The following is a 27,083-nucleotide window of genomic DNA, read 5'->3' as shown; positions in this document are numbered from 1 at the left end:
CACCAACATAAAAAGCATCGGCGTAATCAAGCCTGGGTGTGATAATAGCATGCACCACTTTTTTTGTGTCCAGAGGCAGGAAGTATATCTGAAGTCTTTCCAATGGGTCTGACTAAAGTAACACAGTTGGCTGATATTGCCACAATTTATGGGCCGAAAGGGAGAGATGGTAATCGAATATGATCCCAAGTTTTTGCCCCGATTTCGCTGGTGTTACCAGTACCCTGAAATGCATATAGGAGACCAGAGTTACATCCAAAGGTGGAATGCATCTCCTAGATGTTCTTAAGAAAGATACTCCAGAGTGCAGAAAGCAGACAGTATTTTCAGAGGTAGCAAATAGATCGACTGGGTGAAGATACCATGAGTCACTTATGACTGTAGTGATCACTCATGATTAGCAGGATGAAGAGTTTGAGCCTGCACAAAACCCAAGAACCAATCAAAAACATTATGGTGCCCTACCATTTATGACTAGGAAAACTGGTAGATGTCTTAGACATATACTCTGGCAGTTTGCCATATTGTGTTTACTATGTTTCAATTTGCCTCTGCTTGATAACATCTTAAAGCTTGTAGGGGTTTTCCAGCAAGGGGTTTCCCCTAGTTCTAGAGTGTTCAAAGGTTTCCAGCATGTTCCTACAGTCAGGGACTTTCCAGCAAGAGGACTTTCCAGCAACGGGTTTTCCCATGAGTCTAGAGAGTTTGAAGGTTTCCAGCATGTTTCAGAAGTTAGGGGAGGTGTGTGGCTGACAGCAGAGGATATAAATGGAATGTCACCCCAGCACTTGGGCTTGCTGTACAATGAAGACTTCCTCACTGTAACAGCCCAGATGAGGACCACAAACAGTTTAAAGATGCTGACCACATTTTCAGAGTTCTCGAAAGGATCTTCATTTCACAAGAACAACTTGGTGGTAATGCACGTGCCACTGTGCTCTGTTCAGGGTCCCTGGTAAACCAATTAGAACTCTCTCAGAAACGCTTAGGTATTAAACTCTGATTAATGATTTGTGTTTTGGAGAGCTCGAAAATAGGCATCAAGTGCTACAGTTATGGAGGCAGATTTGAGAGGAGCATATCAAGACCAAATGGTCTTAATTTTGGTGCTGCCACCTACTTAATCACCTTTGTAGATAGGGGTCAGCATCTAAATCAATGGGTGTTGCGGCGGAACGCCCACCACAGCACCCATTGCCCACCCATTTCACGAAATATAGTGTGAGAGGGTGCCTCATTAACAAGGTGGTGTTAAGCCACGTTAAGTGGCTTAACGCCACCTTGTAAATAAGACAAAGCCCCTTTTACCACAGAAACGCCATAAAAAGTGACATTCCTGTGGTGCTAGGGGTTTGTAAAAATGCCCAGAAGGGCCTTTTTTGGAAAATCTGCACAATTGGTTCTAAAGCTTTATCTTGTTTGCTGATAAATAAGCCCAGTCTTATTCAATATTTCAACTTGTTTGTTACCGAGATCTAAATATAATTTAGGAATTAAAAAAATGGCACTGGTTGTAAAAAAAGTCAGCTATTACAAAAACAACCTTGGCATTTTTAAGATTACTGTTATTTTTTCCTATTTATGCATTTTGTACTTGGGCATGTTGTTTATAAAGTTATGAAGAATCTTTCGAAATGTTTATAATGCTGAGATTTTTAAGCAACATAATTCTTGTATTAACCTTTGAACACACCATCCCTCTTTTAAAAACAAAATTGTTTAACCCTGCCACTGAGATTAATCTTCTTTTGGCCTAGTGTTGTTAACAATCAGAAATACTTCATTACTGCTTTTCATAGCCTTTTCTAATATAATGTATTTACCTGTGGGAAAATACAGCTGAAAACTAATATTATTAAGAGAAAAAGAGATGTTTTTGCCATTTAGCAGATCTGGTGACTCCTTACATGATCAATGGGGGCTGCAAAAGAGTTATTACACTTTGCAGAAATGGTAAACACACAACCAATCAAAAGGATAGATTTCATGTTGCAAAACCAACTGCAGAACAAAGGCCTCATCCCAATTTATATGTTCCTCCCCCGGGTCTGCCTACCCCATGGCCCACGGGAATGCTCTTTCTCGTGCTTGTTATACTGTATAATTGGTCTCCATCCTTCCTGTTTTTCCAAAAGTAAGTCTTATACCTCTTGTTCAGGTGTCTCTGCAACATACTTGAAACCAAAGACCCCTTGTCCGTGGTCATTCCGAATAATATATGCCACCAACTCCATTGTCGTTTCCCTAGAGTTTTTGTTTCCCCAAACACAAAACCATCGGCCCGTCCACCTCCTACCCAGAGGCGGCTGGTGACATTTGAAAGTGGTGAGGCGCAAACTGATTTGCATACTGCACCGTAGCGAGCGAGCGTAGCGAGCGATCCCGAACCCCATAAGGTGGATTTTGGGGGGTTCCACCCCCCTCCCAAGAAGATTTTGAAAAAAAATCGCGCATTTTCAAGCAAATTTGAGAAAGCAGGAAGGTTAATAAAGCAATTGTGAAAGTGCAGTTATTACATTAATAGATGGCATAACATAGGTAGCTGCTTATTCAGTATAACCACAGAGCTTCATACATTCCGTCCTATTACGCTCAGGTGCTGAATTCAGACTATAAGACTTTCATGAAAATCTCAGCTCTAAGAGTAGAAGAAGTTGCAGAGCAGTTGGGAAACAGCCTTCACAAAGCATTGGGAACCACGCCTTACCTTTACCACGTTTCCATTAGAACGTATGTGACTATCACGCATGTCTTTCCACACAGATGATAGTGTTAAGGTGAAACAAAATGTACTTAATATGCCATTTGATCAGTAAAATCTGTGTAGTCTCCAAATAGAACAAACAATAGAAAACTTTTAAAAACAGAGATAACAATGCATTTCTGAGTATCTCAATCAGTATTTTTTTTATTCTACAAACAAGTAGCAGCATTCACTTTTTGTAAATGAAATCAGCACGTCTCTCTTTCAGTGTAGCAAACTTGTCAATTACTTTCATGTTGAAGTCCGCCAAAGCATTGAGTCTTTCCTCTAGCATGGTGTTCCTGAGGAATGTCTTAATGCGCTTTAAGGCTGAAAAACATCGTTCAGCTTCGGCTGTTGTCATTGGAGTAGTAATGACAATTTTTAGTAAGGTCACTGTCTCTGTAAGTGACTTTTCCATATGCAGTTTATGTATTAAAGTCAGCAAAGTCAAGGCACTTGTGGCCTTACGGTACACAGGCATTTCGTACAGTACAGTCAACTCAGTTCTCAGCTGCTCTTTTTTGAGCATAGGATATGCTTCCACAGCCTGATTCAGAGCACGCTCAGGGAAGGATTCATCATATTGTGCAAACTCTTGATTTTGCAATAATGTGACACTCACCAAATGTTTTGTGAATGAAAAACGTTCTTGTGCCTGCACAATTACAATGTCACATATCTCCTTTCCAATTCGAACCAGAGAGGTGATGTTTTGCCTGCGGTTTGCAAAAGTAGAATGCTCCAACAGTTTGCTCTCTAAATCGTCAACCCCATCTCTCACTTTCCTTATCCTTTTTACAAATGTAGTGGTAACATCTTTCAGAGAGACAGTATCTATGTCTTTTCGTTGTAACTGATCGTATAACACATCAACATCACACATTATTTCGTGAAATAAAAACAGTAAGAACTGAAACTCTTTGTCTTGTAGTGTTCTAATAAAGGCATGGGCTTCATTCTGGCTTGTGTGATCAAAGTCTTCTCTGGCTTCTATGGCGACAAAACATTTCTCAAGGCCCTCCCTATTTTCAAAGATTAAGTTGACTGTACGAATGTGAAAGTTCCAACGAGTTGAGGATCCCCTTGGTACGCTTTAGTCCACGATCTCATGAAGGGCTTCTGTTCTTTTTGGGGAAAGTGAGAAGAATGCTGCTATGCCTCCTATATCCTGAAAGAAAACTCGTGTCACTCTGATCTTTGATACTGCCTGTTGCATAATAAGATTGAGTTGGTGGGCGTAACAGTGCACAAAATGAGCATTAGGGTTCACATCTCAAATTCGTTTCTGTACTCCACCAAGGCTTCCACTCATTATGGACGCACCATCATAGCTTTGTGCGATAAGTTTTTGTTTTTGAGGCAGGTCCGGAAAAATTAAGTTCAGTTGACACAGTATAGCTTCAGTAATGGTTGCTGCACTAGAGTCTCTTAAATGTGTCAAACCATAGAACCTCTCCACAACGTTTCTGTCACTGTCAAGTTACCGAAACACTAACACGGACTGTGTTTTAGTGGCCACATCAGTGGTGTCATCAGCCTGAATAGCCACAAAGTCTGTGTTTCGCAACTCTTGCACAATATGGATTCTTATAATCTCGAGCATACACTCAAGGAGTTCATTTTGTATTGTTTTAGAGGTGCCCTTAAAGACTGTAGCACGTGCTAAATGTGTTTCCAAATCCTTGTCTATGGTTGGCTTTAAATCCACTAGGCCTCGGAACATCCCAGGTTTTGAGGAAGTTTCTGATTCGTCATGGCCTCGCAATGCCAGTTCGAAAGCACCACAGAAACTAATGCAATCAATGATCTTGGATAGAATTTGTCTGTTCTTATCAACGGCTTCATTGTGTTTTTGTATGGTTTTGCGATATGCATCATTTATCTGCTGCTCAATTGGTGCGTCTTCCCCCAACATTCCCAGTCTTGTCAGGTTTTCCATATGATTTCTTGTGAACGCATGCTTCTTTAGTTTTTCAGATAAATGCTTCAAGTCAGTGATTCCTTGACGTGTCCAAGAAAAGTTACCACCAAACAGCAAGCAGGGGAAGCAGAACAGAGAATTCTTTTATAGGGCACCCTGTAAGCCAATCAGCTTTTGTGTACCAGGCATTTGAGAATGTACGTTTTGACATTTGTCCTCTGTCCTGGGTAGTTTGCTGTAGGTTTATTTCAGGCTGATGAGGTCCTAATTGCTTTAAATGTAGTTTTTGTTCAAGTGGTCGTGCCTGGAATGACCTTGCAATCAGCTCTTGTACTGTATTCATGATGGTGTTGCTGGCCTTACCAATATATATATTAAAGAAACCTGTCAATAATCAAAGTACAACGTATAAGGTGCAGTGCAATAATATCAAATTTCAGTATAAATACATATATCTTGTGCAGTATAGTAATACATCTCCAACGGCTCCCCTTTCCACAAAATGATTGCTAAAAATTCAGCCTTACTGGCTCCTGCCTCTCTGTGCCATAGTGGTTGCTGGAGGCACTGAAACAGACACTGCTTGAGGGCCTTGAGAGTGACCACATACATAGCCCTAACTCCCATGTAAAAAAATATAGCATCAGTTTCCTTACAAGTCAAGTCAAGTCAAAAAAGTTTATTTGTAACGGTACTCTTTTGAGGACCACAAAATAAAATATATGCTTTATACATTCTCATTTAGTACATTTTCAGTGAAATTTTCAAAAACTTAAAAATTCTATAACAAACATATTCATTTGGGGGGTTTTTGCAAATTAAGAAAAAGCCCTTTGAGTTTACGATCCTACATGATCGATAAATGGGCGTAAGACATAGTAATCTTGCCTTCACAATTTCTGTGTTAGGACATATAAAAAGAAGGTGTTCCAAATTCTGATTGCCCCCTTGACAAAAGGTACATAAAGCTGTCTTGTCTGATCTCCAGGAAGAAATAAGAGTTAGTACAGGAAGTATTCCCAGGCGCAGCATCATAATTGCGCGCCTTGCACCGTGTATGAGGGTATAGTCTAGGTAGGGCAGGTATTGCTTGTATTCATGGGAGTCCACATAGGTCTTATACAAAGATAAACTAGCACAATGTAAGTGGTCAATGTCATAACTCAATTTAGGGGTGAAGTTTTTTAAAAATAGTTTGAGTTGGGCTGGAGACCATGTAGACAGAATTTCCACACTTACTTTAGCAAGCTGAAAAGCCTCTCGCATGTTTTTTGAAAATGTGAGATTGGTAGAACCGGTGTTAAATGTCTCAACTTTTAATAAACTTCGTAGAGTGCCTTCTTTAGAGTGGAGAAGGTTATAGGCCCACCTTATGATACTAGCTACAGCTGTAGCATAGGCACTCGTGATGTTGCATTCCAGTCTCAACGCCTGTACTGGAGTAGATGTGGAGATTTTCAATAACTTTTTTAGTATTTTACCTTCAGTTAAGTTCATATATGACCATTGATTAATGGGGATGTATTCCGAAGCATAAGATATGACCGGCGGAATCTTGGCTCGATAAACTTGAATTAGTGCAGAAAAGTGCCTATGTCCAGTAGCAGAATATAGGCGGGACAAAGCCCCAGCATGTAGGTCACATTTCCTTTTTAGGTGATCAATTTGACTGTTGTTACTCGCGTTTTGTGAGAAGATTCTGCCCAGGTAAGTATATTCCTTTACCTGCTCTACTTTCTCCCCTCCCAACTTCCATTCGTATCTCACCCTTTTCTTCTGGATTGAGAAAGCAACCACTTTGGTCTTATTTATGTTTGGAATTAAGAAATTTTTCCTAGAGTACTGATGTAAAATATCTAGGAGATTTTGAAGTCCGAATGGTGTTAGGTCGAACAAGACAATGTCGTCCGCGTACAGCAGAGAGTGAATATACTCATTGGCTATCTTTGGCGGAGTACTTAAACCTTGTTGTAATTTGGATGGTAAATCACTTAAGTACAAAGAAAATAAAATTGGAGCCAAGAGGCACCCTTGTTTTAAGCCGTTAGATGTGCGAATTACCCTTGATAGGCCCTTATCACTCCCCATTTGGACACGGCACCAGGTATCATTGTGTAGATTCACTATTAAAAGCAATAGCTGTTCCGGTATGCCCATTCTTCTCAGTTTTGACCACAGGGTTGGTCTATCTACTCGATCGAAGGCTGTCGAGTAGTCTATGAACGCTGCATAAATGGTTTGCTTTTTCCCTGATACATATTTGTCCAGAATGGTTTGGAAGATCGCTACATTGTCAGTCACTGCATGGTTTGGACGAAATCCAGACTGAAACTTAGGGATTAAACCCAGGGAAAATGGCCAAGTTTTCAGCCTATCCAATATTTCTGCAGCAAAGATCTTCCCGGCAGCATCCATGAGGGCAATTTGCCTATAATTTCCCGGAATGCTTCTTTTTCCTTTTTTATAAATCGGGATAATTATACTCCCCTTCCAGGAGATTGGCATTTTACCACTATCGATTATATAGTTAAATAGTGGCGAGAGCAACCGTCCCCACTCTTTGTGGTCAATTTGATAGGCCTTAATAGGTATCTGATCGGGTCCCGACGCACCCGTACTTCTTGCCTTTCTTATGATCGTAGAGACAGACACTGCCGACGTTTTGTTGATTTTCATGTCATTCTTTCCCAGAGTTTGTACTTCAGCCTCACCATTATTAATAGACTTGTTCAGACCATATAGTTCTTGAAGGTAAATTTCCCAGTCTTCTTCTGTGACAGGAGTTGCTTCCAACTTTTTCTTGGTTCCGGTCATTATTGCAATCAGGGCCCAATATTTGCGCTGGTTGTTTTGTTTAACTGCTTGTTGGATTTCAATCCAATTGGTGTCCTGCTTCATTTTTTTCTGTTTAGTTTTTTCACGTCGTACTTGATTTTTTAATCTGTTGATTTCCTTTTTATTTGTAATTGAGAAATTCAAATACTGGGCCCGTATCAACCTGTTAATTTGTTTTATGACTGGTTTATTTGAATTTTTGTGTTTACTACTTCGTTTGCTTTTCTTTGATTTTGATTGGTCTAACTTACTTTGTAATGCATATTTCAGCTTATTTAATATGCAGTCAAAGTTCTTTATAGGATCGACTGAGTATGTAGTAGTCAACAGATTAGTTTGGGAGATTAGTAGCCTCACATGGTCCAAATTTTCTGTCCCCCAATATATTCGGCCCCTCGTTGCGTTTACTTCCAGTTTGGTTTGATGAAATATCGGCTGATACTGGAAAGTGGACTGTGCAGTCCATTCAGTTGATAGACATAAGATAGCATGATCACTTTCCTCATTGAATGTAATCGAAAGTTGACTGATTTGATCTTTTTCTCCGATCCCACATATGAAGTAATCAAGGATAGAGGGAGATCCATTACCCTGCCTCGTATACGATGCTGGTTTATCACCATGGATGTTACCGTTTAAAATTGTCCCGTTAATTCTAGGGAGAAATGATAATAGTGCGCGACCTCTCCTGTCAGATTTCATTCCTTTTGGGAGTACAGGAAGTGATGTTTCCAAAGATTCCTCTTTAAAGAGGAGAGCCCACTTCTTTATTTCGCAGTTTGACATTTTTGCATTCATGTCTCCCATTATAATATATGGCAAATTAAATTGGTCTTCAATAATGTGAGAGATGGTCTCCATTAGGCGTTCGAACAACAGATCGCAGTTGCTACTGGGAGGTGCATAGACGTTGAAGAGCAGTATTTTTTCAAAAGTGGCTGATATTTTAGATTTAAGAGATACCTTTAAGCATTGTAAATTATCCGTATTTGTATTAATTATTTCTTGTAACCAAGAGTGATCTTCTTTTAATAAAATTGCTAGACCACCTTTGGCATGCCCCCTTCTAGATCCTTTTGCCAAGGTTTCATATACATAGTATCCTTTTTGTTTAAAGGGATTAGTGATCCACGTTTCCTGTAAACCAATAATATCTGGGAGGATTTTAGTTACATACTTCATTTTTTTGTCAGTCTTCCCAGCCAAATTCCAGGACAGTAGCGTCAGACCTTTGCTAAACTTGATATTGTTGGGGTTTAACAGATTTTTTACTGTTTAAGGTTTCAGATAACCATGCCCAAGATTTTGTTGAGTTCTCATTATTGCTAGGACTTAAGTCCCTGGACCATACTGACCTCTCACCTTGCTTTACTTGTATTTTTAGTGAGTCCTTTCTCGTGGAATTTGATACTGATTCTCCCCAGAGTGTGTTAGTAATTTCACTTCTTCGGTTAGTTAGGATACCTTTGTTTAAATTATTGGGTATGGGTTCAACTACGGAAATTACGTCATAACCATTTTTATGCAGAATTTCCTTCTCCCTTAGTATGATTCCAGGCAGAACTGGCGAAAAAAAGGATACCTGTGCTAGTTTGTTATTTTCTTTATTCGGAAAGAGAACTAGATCAATTTTATTGCTTGTCAGAGAGATCAGAGGTGGCATTTCTTGTAAAAGGTTCAATATTCTACCGCGATTCAATGGCATCTTGTCAGTAGGAAATAGTTCTTCTATAATTATATGCTTAGATGGAATTCCTTCCCATGGTTGAGAAATAATGTCTTTCGCTTCCTCAGTAGCCTTGGTAATTCGTTCTTTTGTTCTTTTTTCTACCACTGGACAGAATTCTTCAGTTTTTGGGTTCAGATGTGTTACCAACGGAGTTTTTTGAATTTCTGGAGAGTTCAACAAGATTATGGGAGTGGATTTTTGAAATTTCAGTTTATTCCCTTTTTTTCTCTGTATTCTCCTTAGTGGTTTTCTCTTCTTCTTCCCCCTAGCATTTTCCCTCTCATTACTTTTTTCAGACTTTTCTTGTTGACTACTTTTCTGTTCAGCAGTGACTCCCGATGACTCTACTTTGTTGTCCCTAATACCCTGGTCTTGGTTGTTGTCAGACACTTTGTACGAAAAAATAGGAAAATGCTTATTGCTATTTCCAGTAATGATTTCCGATTCTTCTTTAAACAATTTTTTAAGAGAATAGGTAATAAGAGGTTTGTTCTTCTTTCTTAAATCCTTTGTTTTAGTCACAATTTTTGCTATGTTATTCGTTTGCGTACTAGCTTCTCGTTGTTTTGGAGTCATATTTCTATTTTTTTGGAGATCTTCATCTTTTAATGTTTCGACTGAATCAAGTTTTTTTGAAATGTCTTTATTTTGAAATAATTTCTTTTTTTCTTCAACCAGATATTTCAGTATTCCTATTTGTACGTCCAAAGTGTCATCGGAATTAGCAAGAATTTGACCAAGATGAGTAAGTACTGATTCCAAGATTTCCTGCAGTGTAAAAAGCGCCTTTGAGAGAGGAGAAGTAGTATTTCCAAAGGTTAAATGTGAAAAAATTGGATCAGTGAAGTTGGCCTGGTTTGGGTATAGGATAGGGGATTTTTCTGGTGAACTAGTTAAAGGATGTATTTGGCTCAATAATGTTTCAGATTTTTCTTGTTCTGGCTTCGTATTGATACTTATAGACACGTCAGAAGGTATCTCATTTTCCTGTTTACTTATTGGTATTGTAGGGGTTATTTGAGCCGCATCTAGGGACGGATTTTGGCGTTCCCCAGTGAGAGAAATATTTGCCAAGTTACTTTCAGATTTAGTCTGTCCTTGATTGTCAGTATTCTGGACGAAGAGAGGTAACGAATCGTAATTTTCCTTATTTATAGAAAGATCCAGCTTATTTTGGTTTTCAGTTGAAAATGAAGATACTGTTTTTTTCTTGGAAAGGGTAGAAAAATATGTGTTTATAGCTGGAGTACTTGATATTTGGCCAGGTTTCTGTGAGTTATCTGCAGACTTTCTAACAGCTGTTTCAGTCCCCATACGCCTCATATAGATTGTTCGTGAGCGAAGTTTTTTTACTGCCCTCATAATTGGGATCAGAAGAGTAATTGATGGTATGTTAATCGCAGTTGATTTTATGTAATTATAGAATCTTTATTTCAGGATTTGAGATAACAATTTGATCCGTAAGACTTGAGATGTATTTTCAAATTGGTTTCGAGATATAACTTTGGTAGATCCTCGATGGCTAAGCGTAAGTGGGGTGGCCCGTCCCGTCCTCGGTCGTCCCCGGACGGCCACAGACGGACCGCCCTTTGCCCGGGCTTAGCCCCGCGCTTGGTCCCGCACGCGTCCCGCTACGCGTTGACCCGGTTATAATATATAGTTGTAACGCCGGTGGGCGTGTCGCCTGGGGGAAGAGGAACCAGCTGACCCCAGCTGGGATTTCTGGTCCTCGCAGTCCCCCGGGCTTGACGCGCTGTAGTTCTTTTTCCCTGGCCTCGACCCTACTGACTCCAGCTGGGAGCGAAGGGCAGAGCGTGCAGATTGCAGCTCACGCTCACACCAGCGAGTCAAGGGGAGGCGCACCACGGGGCAAAAAGGAAGACGAGCGTCAGCTCTGGCAGCAGAAGCGGGATACAATCAGCAGATAGGGAGAGAGATCCCTCGTCAGGCACGAATGAGCAACAGTTCAAGGTGATCAGAGAACCGGTGAGTGGCGCCCGCGAAGCGGGTGTCACGAAGCTTTATCCTGCCTCGTCAGTAGGCGTGTCCGTGGGCGTGTCGCCTGGGGGAAGAGGAACCAGCTGACCCCAGCTGGGATTTCTGGTCCTCGCAGTCCCCCGGGCTTGACGCGCTGTAGTTCTTTTTCCCTGGCCTCGACCCTACTGACTCCAGCTGGGAGCGAAGGGCAGAGCGTGCAGATTGCAGCTCACGCTCACACCAGCGAGTCAAGGGGAGGCGCACCACGGGGCAAAAAGGAAGACGAGCGTCAGCTCTGGCAGCAGAAGCGGGATACAATCAGCAGATAGGGATAGAGATCCCTCGTCAGGCACGAATGAGCAACAGTTCAAGGTGATCAGAGAACCGGTGAGTGGCGCCCGCGAAGCGGGTGTCACGAAGCTTTATCCTGCCTCGTCAGTAGGCGTGTCCGTGGGCGTGTCGCCTGGGGGAAGAGGAACCAGCTGACCCCAGCTGGGATTTCTGGTCCTCGCAGTCCCCCGGGCTTGGCGCGCTGTAGTTCTTTTTCCCTGGCCTCGACCCTACTGACTCCAGCTGGGAGCGAAGGGCAGAGCGTGCAGATTGCAGCTCACGCTCACACCAGCGAGTCAAGGGGAGGCGCACCACGGGGCAAAAAGGAAGACGAGCGTCAGCTCTGGCAGCAGAAGCGGGATACAATCAGCAGATAGGGATAGAGATCCCTCGTCAGGCACGAATGAGCAACAGTTCAAGGTGATCAGAGAACCGGTGAGTGGCGCCCGCGAAGCGGGTGTCACAAAGCTTTATCCTGCCTCGTCAGTAGGCGTGTCCGTGGGCGTGTCGCCTGGGGGAAGAGGAACCAGCTGACCCCAGCTGGGATTTCTGGTCCTCGCAGTCCCCCGGGCTTGACGCGCTGTAGTTCTTTTTCCCTGGCCTCGACCCTACTGACTCCAGCTGGGAGCGAAGGGCAGAGCGTGCAGATTGCAGCTCACGCTCACACCAGCGAGTCAAGGGGAGGCGCACCACGGGGCAAAAAGGAAGACGAGCGTCAGCTCTGGCAGCAGAAGCGGGATACAATCAGCAGATAGGGATAGAGATCCCTCGTCAGGCACGAATGAGCAACAGTTCAAGGTGATCAGAGAACCGGTGAGTGGCGCCCGCGAAGCGGGTGTCACGAAGCTTTATCCTGCCTCGTCAGTAGGCGTGTCCGTGGGCGTGTCGCCTGGGGGAAGAGGAACCAGCTGACCCCAGCTGGGATTTCTGGTCCTCGCAGTCCCCCGGGCTTGACGCGCTGTAGTTCTTTTTCCCTGGCCTCGACCCTACTGACTCCAGCTGGGAGCGAAGGGCAGAGCGTGCAGATTGCAGCTCACGCTCACACCAGCGAGTCAAGGGGAGGCGCACCACGGGGCAAAAAGGAAGACGAGCGTCAGCTCTGGCAGCAGAAGCGGGATACAATCAGCAGATAGGGATAGAGATCCCTCGTCAGGCACGAATGAGCAACAGTTCAAGGTGATCAGAGAACCGGTGAGTGGCGCCCGCGAAGCGGGTGTCACGAAGCTTTATCCTGCCTCGTCAGTAGGCGTGTCCGTGGGCGTGTCGCCTGGGGGAAGAGGAACCAGCTGACCCCAGCTGGGATTTCTGGTCCTCGCAGTCCCCCGGGCTTGACGCGCTGTAGTTCTTTTTCCCTGGCCTCGACCCTACTGACTCCAGCTGGGAGCGAAGGGCAGAGCGTGCAGATTGCAGCTCACGCTCACACCAGCGAGTCAAGGGGAGGCGCACCACGGGGCAAAAAGGAAGACGAGCGTCAGCTCTGGCAGCAGAAGCGGGATACAATCAGCAGATAGGGATAGAGATCCCTCGTCAGGCACGAATGAGCAACAGTTCAAGGTGATCAGAGAACCGGTGAGTGGCGCCCGCGAAGCGGGTGTCACGAAGCTTTATCCTGCCTCGTCAGTAGGCGTGTCCGTGGGCGTGTCGCCTGGGGGAAGAGGAACCAGCTGACCCCAGCTGGGATTTCTGGTCCTCGCAGTCCCCCGGGCTTGGCGCGCTGTAGTTCTTTTTCCCTGGCCTCGACCCTACTGACTCCAGCTGGGAGCGAAGGGCAGAGCGTGCAGATTGCAGCTCACGCTCACACCAGCGAGTCAAGGGGAGGCGCACCACGGGGCAAAAAGGAAGACGAGCGTCAGCTCTGGCAGCAGAAGCGGGATACAATCAGCAGATAGGGATAGAGATCCCTCGTCAGGCACGAATGAGCAACAGTTCAAGGTGATCAGAGAACCGGTGAGTGGCGCCCGCGAAGCGGGTGTCACGAAGCTTTATCCTGCCTCGTCAGTAGGCGTGTCCGTGGGCGTGTCGCCTGGGGGAAGAGGAACCAGCTGACCCCAGCTGGGATTTCTGGTCCTCGCAGTCCCCCGGGCTTGACGCGCTGTAGTTCTTTTTCCCTGGCCTCGACCCTACTGACTCCAGCTGGGAGCGAAGGGCAGAGCGTGCAGATTGCAGCTCACGCTCACACCAGCGAGTCAAGGGGAGGCGCACCACGGGGCAAAAAGGAAGACGAGCGTCAGCTCTGGCAGCAGAAGCGGGATACAATCAGCAGATAGGGATAGAGATCCCTCGTCAGGCACGAATGAGCAACAGTTCAAGGTGATCAGAGAACCGGTGAGTGGCGCCCGCGAAGCGGGTGTCACGAGGCTTTATCCTGCCTCGTCAGTAGGCGTGTCCGTGGGCGTGTCGCCTGGGGGAAGAGGAACCAGCTGACCCCAGCTGGGATTTCTGGTCCTCGCAGTCCCCCGGGCTTGACGCGCTGTAGTTCTTTTTCCCTGGCCTCGACCCTACTGACTCCAGCTGGGAGCGAAGGGCAGAGCGTGCAGATTGCAGCTCACGCTCACAGCAGCGAGTCAAGGGGAGGCGCGCCACGGGGCAAAAAGGAAGACGAGCGTCAGCTCTGGCAGCAGAAGCGGGATACAATCAGCAGATAGGGATAGAGATCCCTCGTCAGGCACGAATGAGCAACAGTTCAAGGTGATCAGAGAACCGGTGAGTGGCGCCCGCGAAGCGGGTGTCACGAAGCTTTATCCTGCCTCGTCAGTAGGCGTGTCCGTGGGCGTGTCGCCTGGGGGAAGAGGAACCAGCTGACCCCAGCTGGGATTTCTGGTCCTCGCAGTCCCCTGGGCTTGACGCGCTGTAGTTCTTTTTCCCTGGCCTCGACCCTACTGACTCCAGCTGGGAGCGAAGGGCAGAGCGTGCAGATTGCAGCTCACGCTCACACCAGCGAGTCAAGGGGAGGCGCACCACGGGGCAAAAAGGAAGACGAGCGTCAGCTCTGGCAGCAGAAGCGGGATACAATCAGCAGATAGGGATAGAGATCCCTCGTCAGGCACGAATGAGCAACAGTTCAAGGTGATCAGAGAACCTTTAACACTGGTGTTTGCTGGTTCGTAGCCGGGGTGAAAGAGCAGCAAAGGAGGTTGGGGTCCTCTTGTTGTTTGCTGAAAAATTGCCCTAAAAAGCGGTAATGTTTCAGGTTGTCAGGTTGTCAGGTGCTGAAAATGAAAAGATAACAATTTATTTTTGAAACACTAGGGTAATCAAACAAAGACTGTGGGGAAAAAACATAACGCTCCAATTTTTTCCTTGCAGTTTGCATCCAGCTCTTAGATGATAGTTAATTGCTCGCTGTTGTATGTTAGGATTTTAACTTACAAACTGCAAATAACAAAAAGATCTCTCTGACAAAAGCAGTGACTCACTGACCTATTTACATCATATGCATTTTGTGATCTGCATCGGGTATATATTCTTTGCAGCAGGCACATTAACCTTCTGCGCTGCCGCCTGCTGCTATTTCACTACTGGGACCACAAACATAGGGGCCGATTAGGATGGAGGATTTTCTGCCACCGCCGGCCCGGGGGAGGCGGAAAATCCTCTGCGGAGTCACCAAAGACCCACCGCCGCATTACGATGGCTGGTGGGTCTTGGTTTCTGTCCGCTGCTTTTCCGCCGCGGTCGGATTACAACCGCGGCGGAAAAGCTCTCATTTGGCTGGCAGTGTCTATCAGACACCGCCAGCCAAATTAGGATGCATTAGTAAACATGCTTTTCCGCGGCGGTTTTTCCGCCGTGGAAAAGCATGTGTACTTTTGATTTTGGGGGCCCGTTGCGGGCCCCCAGGGTGTAGGCGGGTGGGGGGTGCACATGGGGGGTACCTATGGTACCCCCCAGTATTTACATGCACAAAGCGGCAGGCACCGCGCGGTGCCTGCCGCTTTGTGCATGTAAATGTAAAACATGCACTTTTAACATTGCGGCGGGTGCTGCTTGAAGCAGCACCCGCCACAATGTTAAATATCCAGGATGTGACCGCCAGGGTGGCGGTCACATCCTAATTTGCACGGAGGGACCGCCGCAGCCCATGCGGACGGTCCCTCCACCTCTGGGATGGCGGACGGACGCAAGTCCGTCCGCCATCCTAATCGGCCCCTTAGTCTGGCAGACTGCCAACACACCTACATATATAGGCCAACAACTGATGTTTCTATTTTCTGTTTTGTATAGCGAAGTAGACCCGAGACATCGGGTATCAGAGCGCTTTACATGAGCACCAGTTTCGTTACATCACCATTATTGCCTAAATAAACATTAGATTACAGCTTAAAATCCATGCCGGGGTAATGTGGCCAAACATTGTCAGGAACGTGAAAACCAGAAATCAGATGAAACCAGGTAAGACATTCAATGTCACAGATATGAAAAGCACATGCTGGGGGCAAGATACAGGCAGATGAAAGAGGAAAGTGAACCCCTAAGTCCAAGCATTTATTTAACATTGCTCATCAGTCTGTCACCTGAGTCAAAGGAAGCAAATATTTTATGTATGCTGCTGAAAAAAGCTCCAAAACCTGCCAACTTCCTCTTAAGTGATGTCTGACTCCTGAATGGCAAAGACACCCACTTGCATTAAATGTGTATCTCTGTGGCAAGAACCGGCTACATGGTGCACACAAAGATCACGCTAAAAGTTAATGGCACACCGAGTCCACCTCGAAAATAATTGCCAGTTTGAAGTACCATGATGTCAACTTTTAACAGTGTGGCTCACGCCCGGACAATGCACAGATTGAGGCAATTAAATAAAGGCATGTCAGTCGCAATGATTTAGATTATCAGCTTTCACAAAGTGCTAAAACAAATGCTGTCCTGAACAATTTGTTGTCATTCATTCCAAATGTATTCCAACAATCAATGTCATACATACGGGAACTGCTGCGCAGCACTTTAATGCATGAAGTTTGCACAGTATGATAAGCATTTTACTGCCTGAGCAATGCTTTACTTGGAAATGAAGGCAATGGCAGCTCTTTTAGCGTACCTCGAACTTCTATGTGCAAACATCTCAACCATACCATTAACAACCTTCAGTGCAAGGTGCCGGGACCACCCAGAGCACCTCTCCTTGACCTGCAGCGCAGCCTCCTGGCCTGGAGCACACACATGCTTCCGGTGCCCTGCAGCGCCATGCCTGTTCCCTCAGCTCCACAGATGGGGTGCGTACAAATGTCCAGTAATGTATGAGCGCCTATTCCCCACCCCCCCAGAAGGGGTGCTTCCAAATGTCCAGTATTGTATATAGCGCCTAATTCAGGCTTTCCAGTGCTCTTCAGCCCCGTCCTGCTGGGTTATGCCTATTCCCTCAGCCCCACACCGAAGGGGTGCATGCAAGTATCCAGTAATGTATATAGTGCCTAGCCCTAGTGTATATAACGCCTAATGCAGGCGTCAGCCCATTTCGAAGCTACTATATAGCGCATAATGCAGCCAGGTGTCAGCCCATTTCGAAGCTCTCACAGTTGCATGCATTTCTGGGAAATACCTACGTAAGAGGGAGATGAAGCAATTGGCTCAGGATCACAATGTCACATTTAGTGGAAAGAGTGGGGTTTTGACCCTAAGTGAAAGTCTCAGGCTGCAGCTGACACGTGAGCCACGTCAGGTTGGAGTCTAAGCCCCTGCGCCGCGGCCTAGAAGCACCCCAGATCTCGGGCCCGAATTGTTTGCACCTTGACATAGAGTGAGGTGGTCACCATATTCGTGTGGCTGTCCTCGTCACGATGCTGCCTGAAGTCTAAAGAATGCCAGCGTTTCTCAACAAAGCAATCACACACGCACAGACCTCACATCATGATAATAATCGAACCTTGTTATTAACAGTTTACTTTTCTTCCTGTGTATTTACAAGCAGCATCACAGCTCAAGCCTTTTCCAACATTCTGGCTTCTTCGGTCTTCGGACCGTAGACTGCAGGTGACTCTAACAAGAAGCTTTCTGGAATCTGTAGTGCTGTGTAGTGTTGTGCCCTGCCCAAGAATGAAAATGATGCTAGTCAGAAAGTCACGACTGCTTTGATGATGTCACGCAAAACCTGGTGCCCCCTCTGACACTATGAATAACTGACCGGGCGCTTGTAAATGGATCTGTGCTGCAGGTGGATTAACCCCTTAAAAACAATCTCCCGGATCCTGGATTATTCTTGCCATCGCCACCTACTATGTACCTATCCACCGCTCAATTGTATAGCACGCCCCTTTTCTAGATTTAATGTGCTTTTTCTTTAGTGACTTCGGGGGTTTACAAAAGGCAGAAGAACGGCAATACTGTGTGTAAAACGAGGCTGCCCTCTGTGAACCCCTCCTTCAGATGTGTAATTTCCCCATGAGCGAGTCCTTGGCGAATCATAGACACAATGGTAAATGAGGACAAAAAATGAGAGCAAATCTTTTGACATTAACCTTCATTTTCTCCTCCTGTCGCGACCCCGGCTTCTTAGGAATGAAATGAGCCACCTTATAGACATCCAGAAACTACGGTGGCGTTTCCCAGGGCCATGAGGTGTGGCCGTGGACGGAGCCTGCGGCCTGCTAAGATTGTCCGTCGCACTCGGAATGTTAGGGAGTAGTAGGGGGACGGATATTTCTGGGAACCTCGTGCGGCGCGGGTAACAATTAAAAAGATCAAGAGAGAGAGTAAAAGTAATTTAATGAACGCATGGACTCTAAAGTGCATACCCCCCATTGTTTCACGCTGTAGCTGACTCTGACGATTGGGCCTCCTAAACAAGTCCATGGGGAAATTCAGGGAAGGGTCATACCATTTCCTCATACATACAAGCTCTGCTTAACGCAGGTGGCAAACAAAGCTCCTTGGCACACTCTAGAGGGGTTCAAACAGCATTGTTTATTGTGAAATTCAAAGAGTGACTGACTTGATGCTGCTTGACACAAATTTGTATGACGTGGAAAATGTCGTATTAAGGCCCCTTAATTACTGAACCATGAAGTGGTAGCTTTTTTGAAATGTGTTCGTCAGATCCATGATGAATATGTTCACTCCCTTATTGCGTCAAATGACTGAGATGCCTTAATCTATTGCTACACACTTTAGAACATATATTTCAATGTGGTATACATCCATTTAGGGTCAATCATACCGCTCATGCGATAGTGCCATCAGTGATTGCAGCATAAGTTACTTGAAAATCTCACTACTGGGCCTATTTGAAAATTTCCTGGATGGCACGCGCCACTTCACGTCTCTGTAGGCATTTTCTGCCGTTTAAGTTCAACATAATTCCTCAAGAATACAATATACAAGACAACATGTTTCACATTAGCCAATGGCAATGCTTTTTACCCCTGCGTACCGAGCATAAATGTATTTATGTAAACTGGCACCTTCGCAGTGATTAATTAAAACTATGTTTCATCTTCGTTATTTAATGTAATTCTTTTAATTGAAGTTTAATCGTACACAATATTTGGAAGAATTTTAATTGACTTTTGCAGTAATTAATTCGCCAGCGTTGCCACTTTGTCTGAGGAATTAAAAAAAATAATTTTGATGTTAAAGATTGGCCAACCTCTGCTGTGAAGTGCCTGCTGGGAGCATACCATCCCCTCCTACAAGGCCAAAGAAGAAAGGCTATTGCGGTTGCCTCTGTGCCACAGACATACTATACTTAATAACTTAAGTTAACTTGAATGAAACGGTTAACCACCTGAAGGCTCTGCGTACTGAGTGAATCATTCATTGATACTAACTATACTAATACTATACTATTACTCACTATTATGCAAGCAAGAGATGACGACGATCGACGACTGAGTCAGAGTGAGATTGAAACCACAGGGCACAGGCTGAAAGCAGGCTGGCTGAGTGATGCGCACAGTGCAGACGCCACGAGGCGAGTCCCAGGGCCCCAGAGACTAGAGAGAACCGGATCCTGCCTGCCATCCGACGTCAGCAGCGCCGTGCGCCGCAAAATGGCCAATCACTGTATGACTATATGAAGTCAGACACAGTGATTGGCCATTATGCAGTGCGCCAGAGCAGCAGTGTGCACCACCCACGCGTGGCATCCAATAGTGGATTGCCCTGCCCTGCTGCGCGGTGACCGGCCCATCCTGGCGCTGCATGCAGCGCCAGGATTGGCATGGGGAGCGCACTGACAGCTCGCCCTCTCGCCCTTCCTAAAGCTGCGGGCTGCTGCCCGGCTAAACCAGCACCCCCCTGGTCACTCTCTATGGGGGGAACCGAAATGCGCATGCTCGGGCTAGTTTCAGCACAAAGCTTCACTTGCACGCTAGGGGTACCTGTCTCTGCTGCTGCAGCCCTGCTGTCACTCAAGCTGCGCAGGACAGCCCCCCTGTGCGCAGCGCACTCCTGCAAAACTCGGGTGCTGCCCGGATTCCAGGCGGTGCTCCGGCTCGGCGCTTAAATAAATTACTCATGGCGATTATTTTTCAAGTACAACAGTGTTTATTATTTGCCTTGCAGCCGCGGGTCCATGTGGGCTAGTGGGGCTACGCCCCTACGCCCCAATGGACGCACCGCGCTGCTCCTACCTGCCCATTTGATGCCCACAGAATCATTAAGCAAGACTTAAACCACAGAAGGAAATGACAAACATCAATGGTAACTAAAATACCTGTGATATTACTTATTTATTTATTTAAAAGTTTTATATAGCGCTGGCTAGACTAGGAGGTATCAGAGCGCTTTACATGAGAAAGGACAATTGTTTCAAAGCATAGTTACAAAGTTACATCAGTTACTGGAGCGTAGTTGCTTGAGATACATGAGTTACAGGAGCCATTCCCAGTCTTCCGCTATGTATAACTCCCTTATCAATGTGGGCTCTCTCAGACTAGTCTCTGAGACTCCAGGGCATAAATGCTGGATCCCTCCCCAACAAGGGGAGAAGGAGTGCTTTGGCAAGGGGCACATTCATGGAGGTATCAGAGCTCTTTACATGAGGATCAGAGTTACAGGTTACAAGTTACATTTGTTCCAAGAGCAAAATCAAACATAGGAAAAAAGAAAGCAAAATTACGGAAATTCGTCTGGGGAGGGGGAGGGATGGGAGAAAAAAAAGGGAGACAGGGAGAAACTGTGCCCAATGTCCGGCTGGGTAGGGCCGGCCGAGGGGATGAACCAGGGCTGATCTCCTCTATAGCCGAACCAAGCAGCTCCACCGGGCATCGGACATAGGGCTCGGACTCCGTTGTCAGGATAATGATCAGGGGCAATCAGAGAATGTCATAATAAAGCGGGGGAGTTGGAGAGATGAGAAACCGCAGTCCGAACAAAATCCAGACGCCATCTTGAGGTCAGGCACTGTCCTGAGAGAGCTCTGTAAGGAAAATTTCGGCTTAGAATAAGGTGTAAACAGTTTTAGTTACAGCCCGTGGGGGCATTGTCATAGTTCCAAAGAAGGTATCATTCCTGGTGTTATTGGTGGGCATCGTCTTAATACACTGCTGACACACCCAGTGCTCTGAGGATGTTATGACATGTACATGTTGCCATATGTTTGCCTCTGCCCATCAACGTAACTATTTCTTTATTTTAGGGTTGCCTGGAGCAAGTGAAAAGATGGTTTGAATCGAACTTTCTATATGTTGGAATCGGAATAATCTGTATTTCTATCATTCAGGTAAGAATAAAGAAACCTGTACTACTGCACTATATATATATATATATATATCCTCTATTTTCAGCATGTTTCTGTCGAGCAGCTTGATCGCTGGTGATGCTCAGTTTCAGCGCTCCACCTGCGCTGACTTTGCATATATCAGTCCGGTTTCCCTTGTTCAAGGACTCCACAGCACTCTGGTGCAAGTTGGTACAGTTATGTTTATTCGCCTGACCACCGGCAGTAAGCAATAACGTCAACGTGTTTCGGTGCCTCCTTGCACCTTGGTTACCAAGGTGCAAGGAAGTACCAAATTGCAAGGAGTGCCGTGGAGTCCTCGAATAAGAGAAAAGGGAATTATATATACACATATACATATATTCATGTGCTTTATATGTTACTTATATATTGCAATCCCAGCTTTAAAGCAATGGAGTGTTGTGGACATGAGTTTAAGGTTGGTAGCCCAGTAGAAGGAGCGAAACAGGGGGAAAGCACATAAAACATCAATAGTAAGGATTGGCAGTGGAGGGTGCTGAGTGAGACTTACAGGGGTGGAGGGGCATGCAGTGAGAGGAGTAGAGCAGCTGTTGGAAAGGTTGTGAGTGTGAACTCTACAGAGTTGGATGGTTACCCATGGAGTGTGAGTTGCTTCAAGGGAAGTGTTTCAGCTCCTTGAAGAGTAGAGAAGAAAAGGAGCTCGGATGCTTGTGTGTCCTTGACGTGACTGATACTGAACATATTATGAGCATGATAAAGAACTCTCTACTCCTTCACATTCTATGTAATATCCTGGTGTGCAGGACTGGTCTGGTCAATGTGTCATGCTGGCCTTTTTTTTGGAGATGGCCTGCTGGCAAATGGGAGGCTTTCAGAGCAGGATGGCTGCCAGGACCCTACCATGCCCTCAAGGCCCAATTCTTTCTTGGCCTCCTGCACTGTGGGACTGGGTGGAACTTTTTTGCCAGGGCTGATTTAGGATTCCAGCCCGGCCGCCTCTCCATGTTATGGCTGAGAGTTATGTAATGTAGGGGCTGAGAAGGTATTATGATCTCTACAGAGGCCTGTAGTTAGAGGCTGAAGATGAACGTTTAAGCCAGTACTTGGAAAGTACTTGGAAAGATACTACCCTGTTTTGTATAAAATGCAACTCAATTAAAAAATCTAACTTTTGTATATCAGCCTGAGTAGCCGATTAATGTGCTTTGTCGTTCCTAAATATACTGTCTTTGTTTTTACCCATGTCCGACAAACTATACCGTGCCATAGGGCAGCATCATCATTCCCTATGTTCTCTAAATTATTGACAAAGTCATGGTTAGCCTAGTCTTGGGAGTTTAAGGTATCTTCCTATCCTGACAGCGCAGGAGTGCACACAAAGAGTAAATAGCGGAATCCCTAAACAATTGGATCATTAATCCTTCATACACAGATTAATGATTTAGCATGCTTTACAATTGCTTGATATGACATAGACACAGGCGGGCAGGAGTCTAAGAGCTCAGGAGGTGAACTGTTACTCCTTCGTGATGTAGTGTTCTGTAAAGAGATCTGCCTGAATTATACAACATTACAGAACATAACAGAGGTGGTGCTAACTTTGTAACTTAAAATGTGGAAACCCGCATTGGTAACCTAATATCTAAATTATGGGATTAACGTGAAAAATCCAACATTGAATGGTGCAACCATTTTCCTCTTATGCTGCTGAGCTCTTGTCAGTGCATTTATTGTCAGTAAATTCAGTGTGTTTCTGTGTCTTTGCAGGTGCTGGGCATGTCCTTTGCTCTCACGGTCTACTGCCAGATTGCCAAAACCAGCAGATCATACGGAAAATAGAGCCAAGACCACAAGCCCTTCATTTACAATCCCACTGTTTTATCTGAAAATCTAAACCTTCCACGTTCATCAAGATACATTTCCTATTGGCCACGTCAAATCAGTTACATTGAACTTCCAAGCTAAAGGATTGATATCTGTGTTGGAGTCAGAGGGGCCGTGCTTTTGGAGTCCGAAAGTTACTAAAATGCTTTGTGAATGCATTTGAAATATAAAAGCAGGCAATGAATACTTTTTGGGCACACAAAAGGGATTGAGAACAACCACAGCTACTGTCATTCCTTCAAATGTGAGCGTTTTAAAAGATAAGGCCTCATAAACAACATCAAATTGCTAAATTGTCAGAGCTCATCAGTATGTACCAAACAAAGTGATTTCATTGGGGAAGCAGCAGGGGTGGTAGAAGATGAGAGATACACAGCACCCAAGTGCATTGTGGGCCAAACAACTTTTCCAATGGTCCTAGTGATACAACTCAGACTAAGTAATATTGACATCCATGCTAAGGTAAATCCAGAGAGGAATAATTGACAAATTCACAGAGTTGCTTGTGTTGTACCCAACAGGAAATCTACTGAGCTAGACGTTGGTGTATGTGATATGGATGGAAATACGACTTGTGAAACCCCATTCTGATAAATCCTTTCTATTAAACCCATGATCTCAATTTTACAAAAAAATAATGGTATTTTTACAAATCCAGCCTGTGAAAGGCTGGCTGCAACAGATATCTAATTGAGCAGAGGTTATGGGAATTCATTAGTTTTCCTATAGAGTTTGAATATGTACCCGCATCTCTAACACCCTTTCCCCCATCAGTGCATTATTCGAAATATCCCCCACCTTTACAAATGTTTGCACATACACGTTGTTCATTGAGATGTCGTGCATGGTTGTCCCTCTTCACGCCACTGGATTTCTCACACTGTATCTTAACTTTCCACCCTTCTCCTACCGCACTTCCTCCTATTCTAAACATTTGTTTCTGTTATGAAGTGGTTTGCTGCTGTGGCTCCTCTCCCAGATCCCTTATCGTTCCTTGACCTCGCATGCATGCCTCTCTCGCCTCATCAGCAATGTTTAATACTATATGGACCCTCCTCCTGGTCTGCCTCCTCTTAATATTTTTTGTGGTTTGACAGGATAGTGGGTGGTTCCCTTCCTTCACCCGGTATTTTCGTATATTTTCGCTTCCATTTTCCTTCCGAATCCGTTCTTCTTACCTCCCACAATCATTATATTTTTGTTGCTCCATTATAGTTTTTGTACTTTAGTTCTGTCTTCACCTTCCAGCCCCTCATTTTCCCAACTCTCTCGACATTTACCTTTTTTATTAACCTGTACCCACCTCGGCGTTCCTCTTTATTCAGCGACCTTCCATGTTTTTCCTGTATTCTTCTGCCAGGATAGAAATAGAATGTTAGGCTTCAAGTTCAAAGACACGTTTTTTTGTCCCAAAACCCACTTCCGTCCTTTATTTTTTAAAGTATTTATTCTTATAATTATTATTAATGTCGGACTTGCAAGAACTTCGACGGTGATTTTGTTTCCATTCCGAGCTGCCTATCCATACTAAGTCCAAATTATTGTTTTAACGATAAACGTCATCTTTTCATTAAAAACATTTTTTTAATCAATTTGTTAATTCACCAGTTGCAATTATCACCAAACTACAAAGGTCTGATTTGTTTTTGTTTACCTAGAAATGGCTATTTTTGAACTAGTATATATTTTGTAGTAAACATTTAGGGGTCCGAGAAAGGACAACACAATATAGCTTAAGTGAGGCCACCTATAGCACCCCAAATAAACTGGTCAGCAGATGAAATACCTCAAAACGTGGTGAACAGAAGCTGCCGATTTCTAATCTTCACACTAAAGAGTACAGATCCTAAGAATTCATAAATAAGGTATTTAAGTAGTTCGTAATTTTTGAAAACATGTGCAGCTTCATGGAAAAAGGTGGAACCTTTGTTTTAATAGAATAATCACTATTTTAATAATTTTGCACACCACATCTTATTGGGTTTCAAGTTTCTAGCACTTTCATAATTTTTAATGATCAGCGGCACAAAGTTTTAAACACCTGTTTAACATCTGCCAGGAAGTCATAAAAAGGGTTCTTAGCATGTGGAAATCCATTTATGCAGTGCTTAATTTGAGCTGGTGGTTGCGGGTGGGGGCCACCGGCACCTATTTCTCGGAACCAGCACTTATTTCTCCACATCAGACGTTTCCCAAGAGCAAGAGAGGAGAAAACTCACAAACTGGAAAAACAAGCATTTACAATGCAATGGTTTTGCCTTTGTTAAAGTTCGAGCTATTGGCATTGCTCTTGACACTCTGAAGCTCCACTCTGAAGCTCCACTCTGAAGCTCCACTCTGAAGCTCCACTCTGAAGCTCCACTCTGAAGCTCCACTCTGCACTCTGAAGCTCCACTCTGCACTCTGAAGCTGCACTCTGAAGCTCCACTCTGCACTCTGAAGCTGCACTCTGAAGCTCCACTCTGAAGCTCCACTCTGAAGCTCCACTCTGAAGCTCCACTCTGAAGCTCCACTCTGAAGCTCCACTCTGAAGCTCCACTCTGCACTCTGAATCTGCACTCTGAAGCTCCACTCTGCACTCTGAAGCTCCACTCTGCACTCTGAAGCTCCACTCTGAATATGCACTCTGAAGCTCCACTCTGCACTCTGAAGCTCCACTCTGAAGCTCCACTCTGAAGCTCCACTCTGAAGCTCCACTCTGAAGCTCCACTCTGAAGCTTCCACCATCATGGTATCATTAACCAGTGGACCGGAAGCATGCATGGCTCCTGCCCCTGGCAGAGCCGTGGCACCCCGTCTTTGCCTTAGCTCACCTCCAAAAAACAACCCCAACACACTTTGGATGCAACTGTCCAATCAATATCCACTGCCTTAATGCCAATCGCCAAGGAGGCCCGGCCCTGGGAGACAACCCCTTATGAAACCTCTTGCCTTACTCTCCTCTCCTCCTGAAGGCCAGGGCAATAGAAACAGAGGGGTAAACCAACCGTCTCCACCTACGGTGGCCCCATGTGTTCAGCTACCATCCTAGCAGGTGAGCAACACTAGGATGCTGTACACTCTGTCGCCCTGCGTGTGACGTTGCCAGCTGCATCTATACCGGTCTTTAAATGATACGCTGCACCTTCCCCACAATAAAAAATATACACACATATATAGTTTGACAAGCATACGGGGCCTTCAAAGGGGACGTGCAGTGAAGGGAAGAAAGTAAACAGTTTTGTTTACCTTCTCCTGCATCAGTGACAATCACCACAAATAGACATTCTAAAATATTGCTGTTTGATGACGTCTGCTTGGGTTTTTGCGGCATATTGTGACAACACTGATTGTACTGACCCATATAAAAGCCAACAAATCTCTTTAATACCTTGATATACAGGGTTGGCTACCTGTCTTAGGGACTACCACTGCATTATGCTCGCAGGAAGTAGGTGGGGAAATGAGGCATGAGAAATGTGTATGGTAGGCAATGAAGAAAACCCCATCTACAAATGCACAGTCCTTTTCCTTTGTTCCAGTGGTTGGACATTGTCTGGTGCCGCCTCACAGCTCTGCTCTTTATAACACAGACACATCACGTTAGACAAAGCAGGTCTCACTTTCAATCAGCTGTTTTTTCGCCAACATCTGGGAATGGCCTCCAGAGTCGTTAACCAAAGTTTGTATTGCCTGCAGCGTCGAAAATGGTCTAGAAAGATGGTTTTAGAAAAAGGCACATCGCCACTGAGTGGCTGTCAGAACCTGGTGAGCCTGGTAGAACATGGTGGGGTCAATGCGGTTCCCAGTAAACCAAAGTCACAACTGGTCCTAACCGGTACTGCCTTGGCTGCACAAGTAGAGGGGTGGAATAATCTGCAGGAATTCAATATGGACGCCTGCGCTCATGCATTCAGCTCCCAACAAGCAAACAGCACTTAACCCGGGACATAGGGCAGCAACGAGCCAGGTCACTGCCCTCTGTCCTTGGGACAGACAGAGAGCCGCCTGCACTTGGAAAGCCCTTCCAACCTACTGGGAACAA

At 45.1% G+C, this 27,083-nt stretch overlaps 1 protein-coding gene across 2 annotated transcripts in view; it reads left to right on the top strand.

Moving 5' to 3' along the window:
* Positions 1 to 27,083, top strand: part of CD53 (CD53 molecule) — a 269,108-nt gene that overhangs the window by 239,508 nt on the left and 2,517 nt on the right. For both annotated transcript variants that reach the window (XM_078644132.1, XM_078644131.1), the window contains exons 7-8: positions 21,113 to 21,196; positions 22,943 to 25,293. In XM_078644132.1, the coding sequence (XP_078500258.1) occupies positions 21,113 to 21,196; positions 22,943 to 23,014 (156 nt within the window). In that variant the 3' untranslated portion in view covers positions 23,015 to 25,293. The remainder of the gene's footprint in view (positions 1 to 21,112; positions 21,197 to 22,942; positions 25,294 to 27,083) is intronic.

Source organism: Lissotriton helveticus, chromosome 5_1, assembly GCF_964261635.1.
Source record: "Lissotriton helveticus chromosome 5_1, aLisHel1.1, whole genome shotgun sequence".
Taxonomy (NCBI): domain Eukaryota; kingdom Metazoa; phylum Chordata; class Amphibia; order Caudata; family Salamandridae; genus Lissotriton; species Lissotriton helveticus.
The sequence above is the reverse complement of the archived record's forward strand: the minus strand, read 5'-3'. Positions and strand labels throughout refer to the sequence as shown.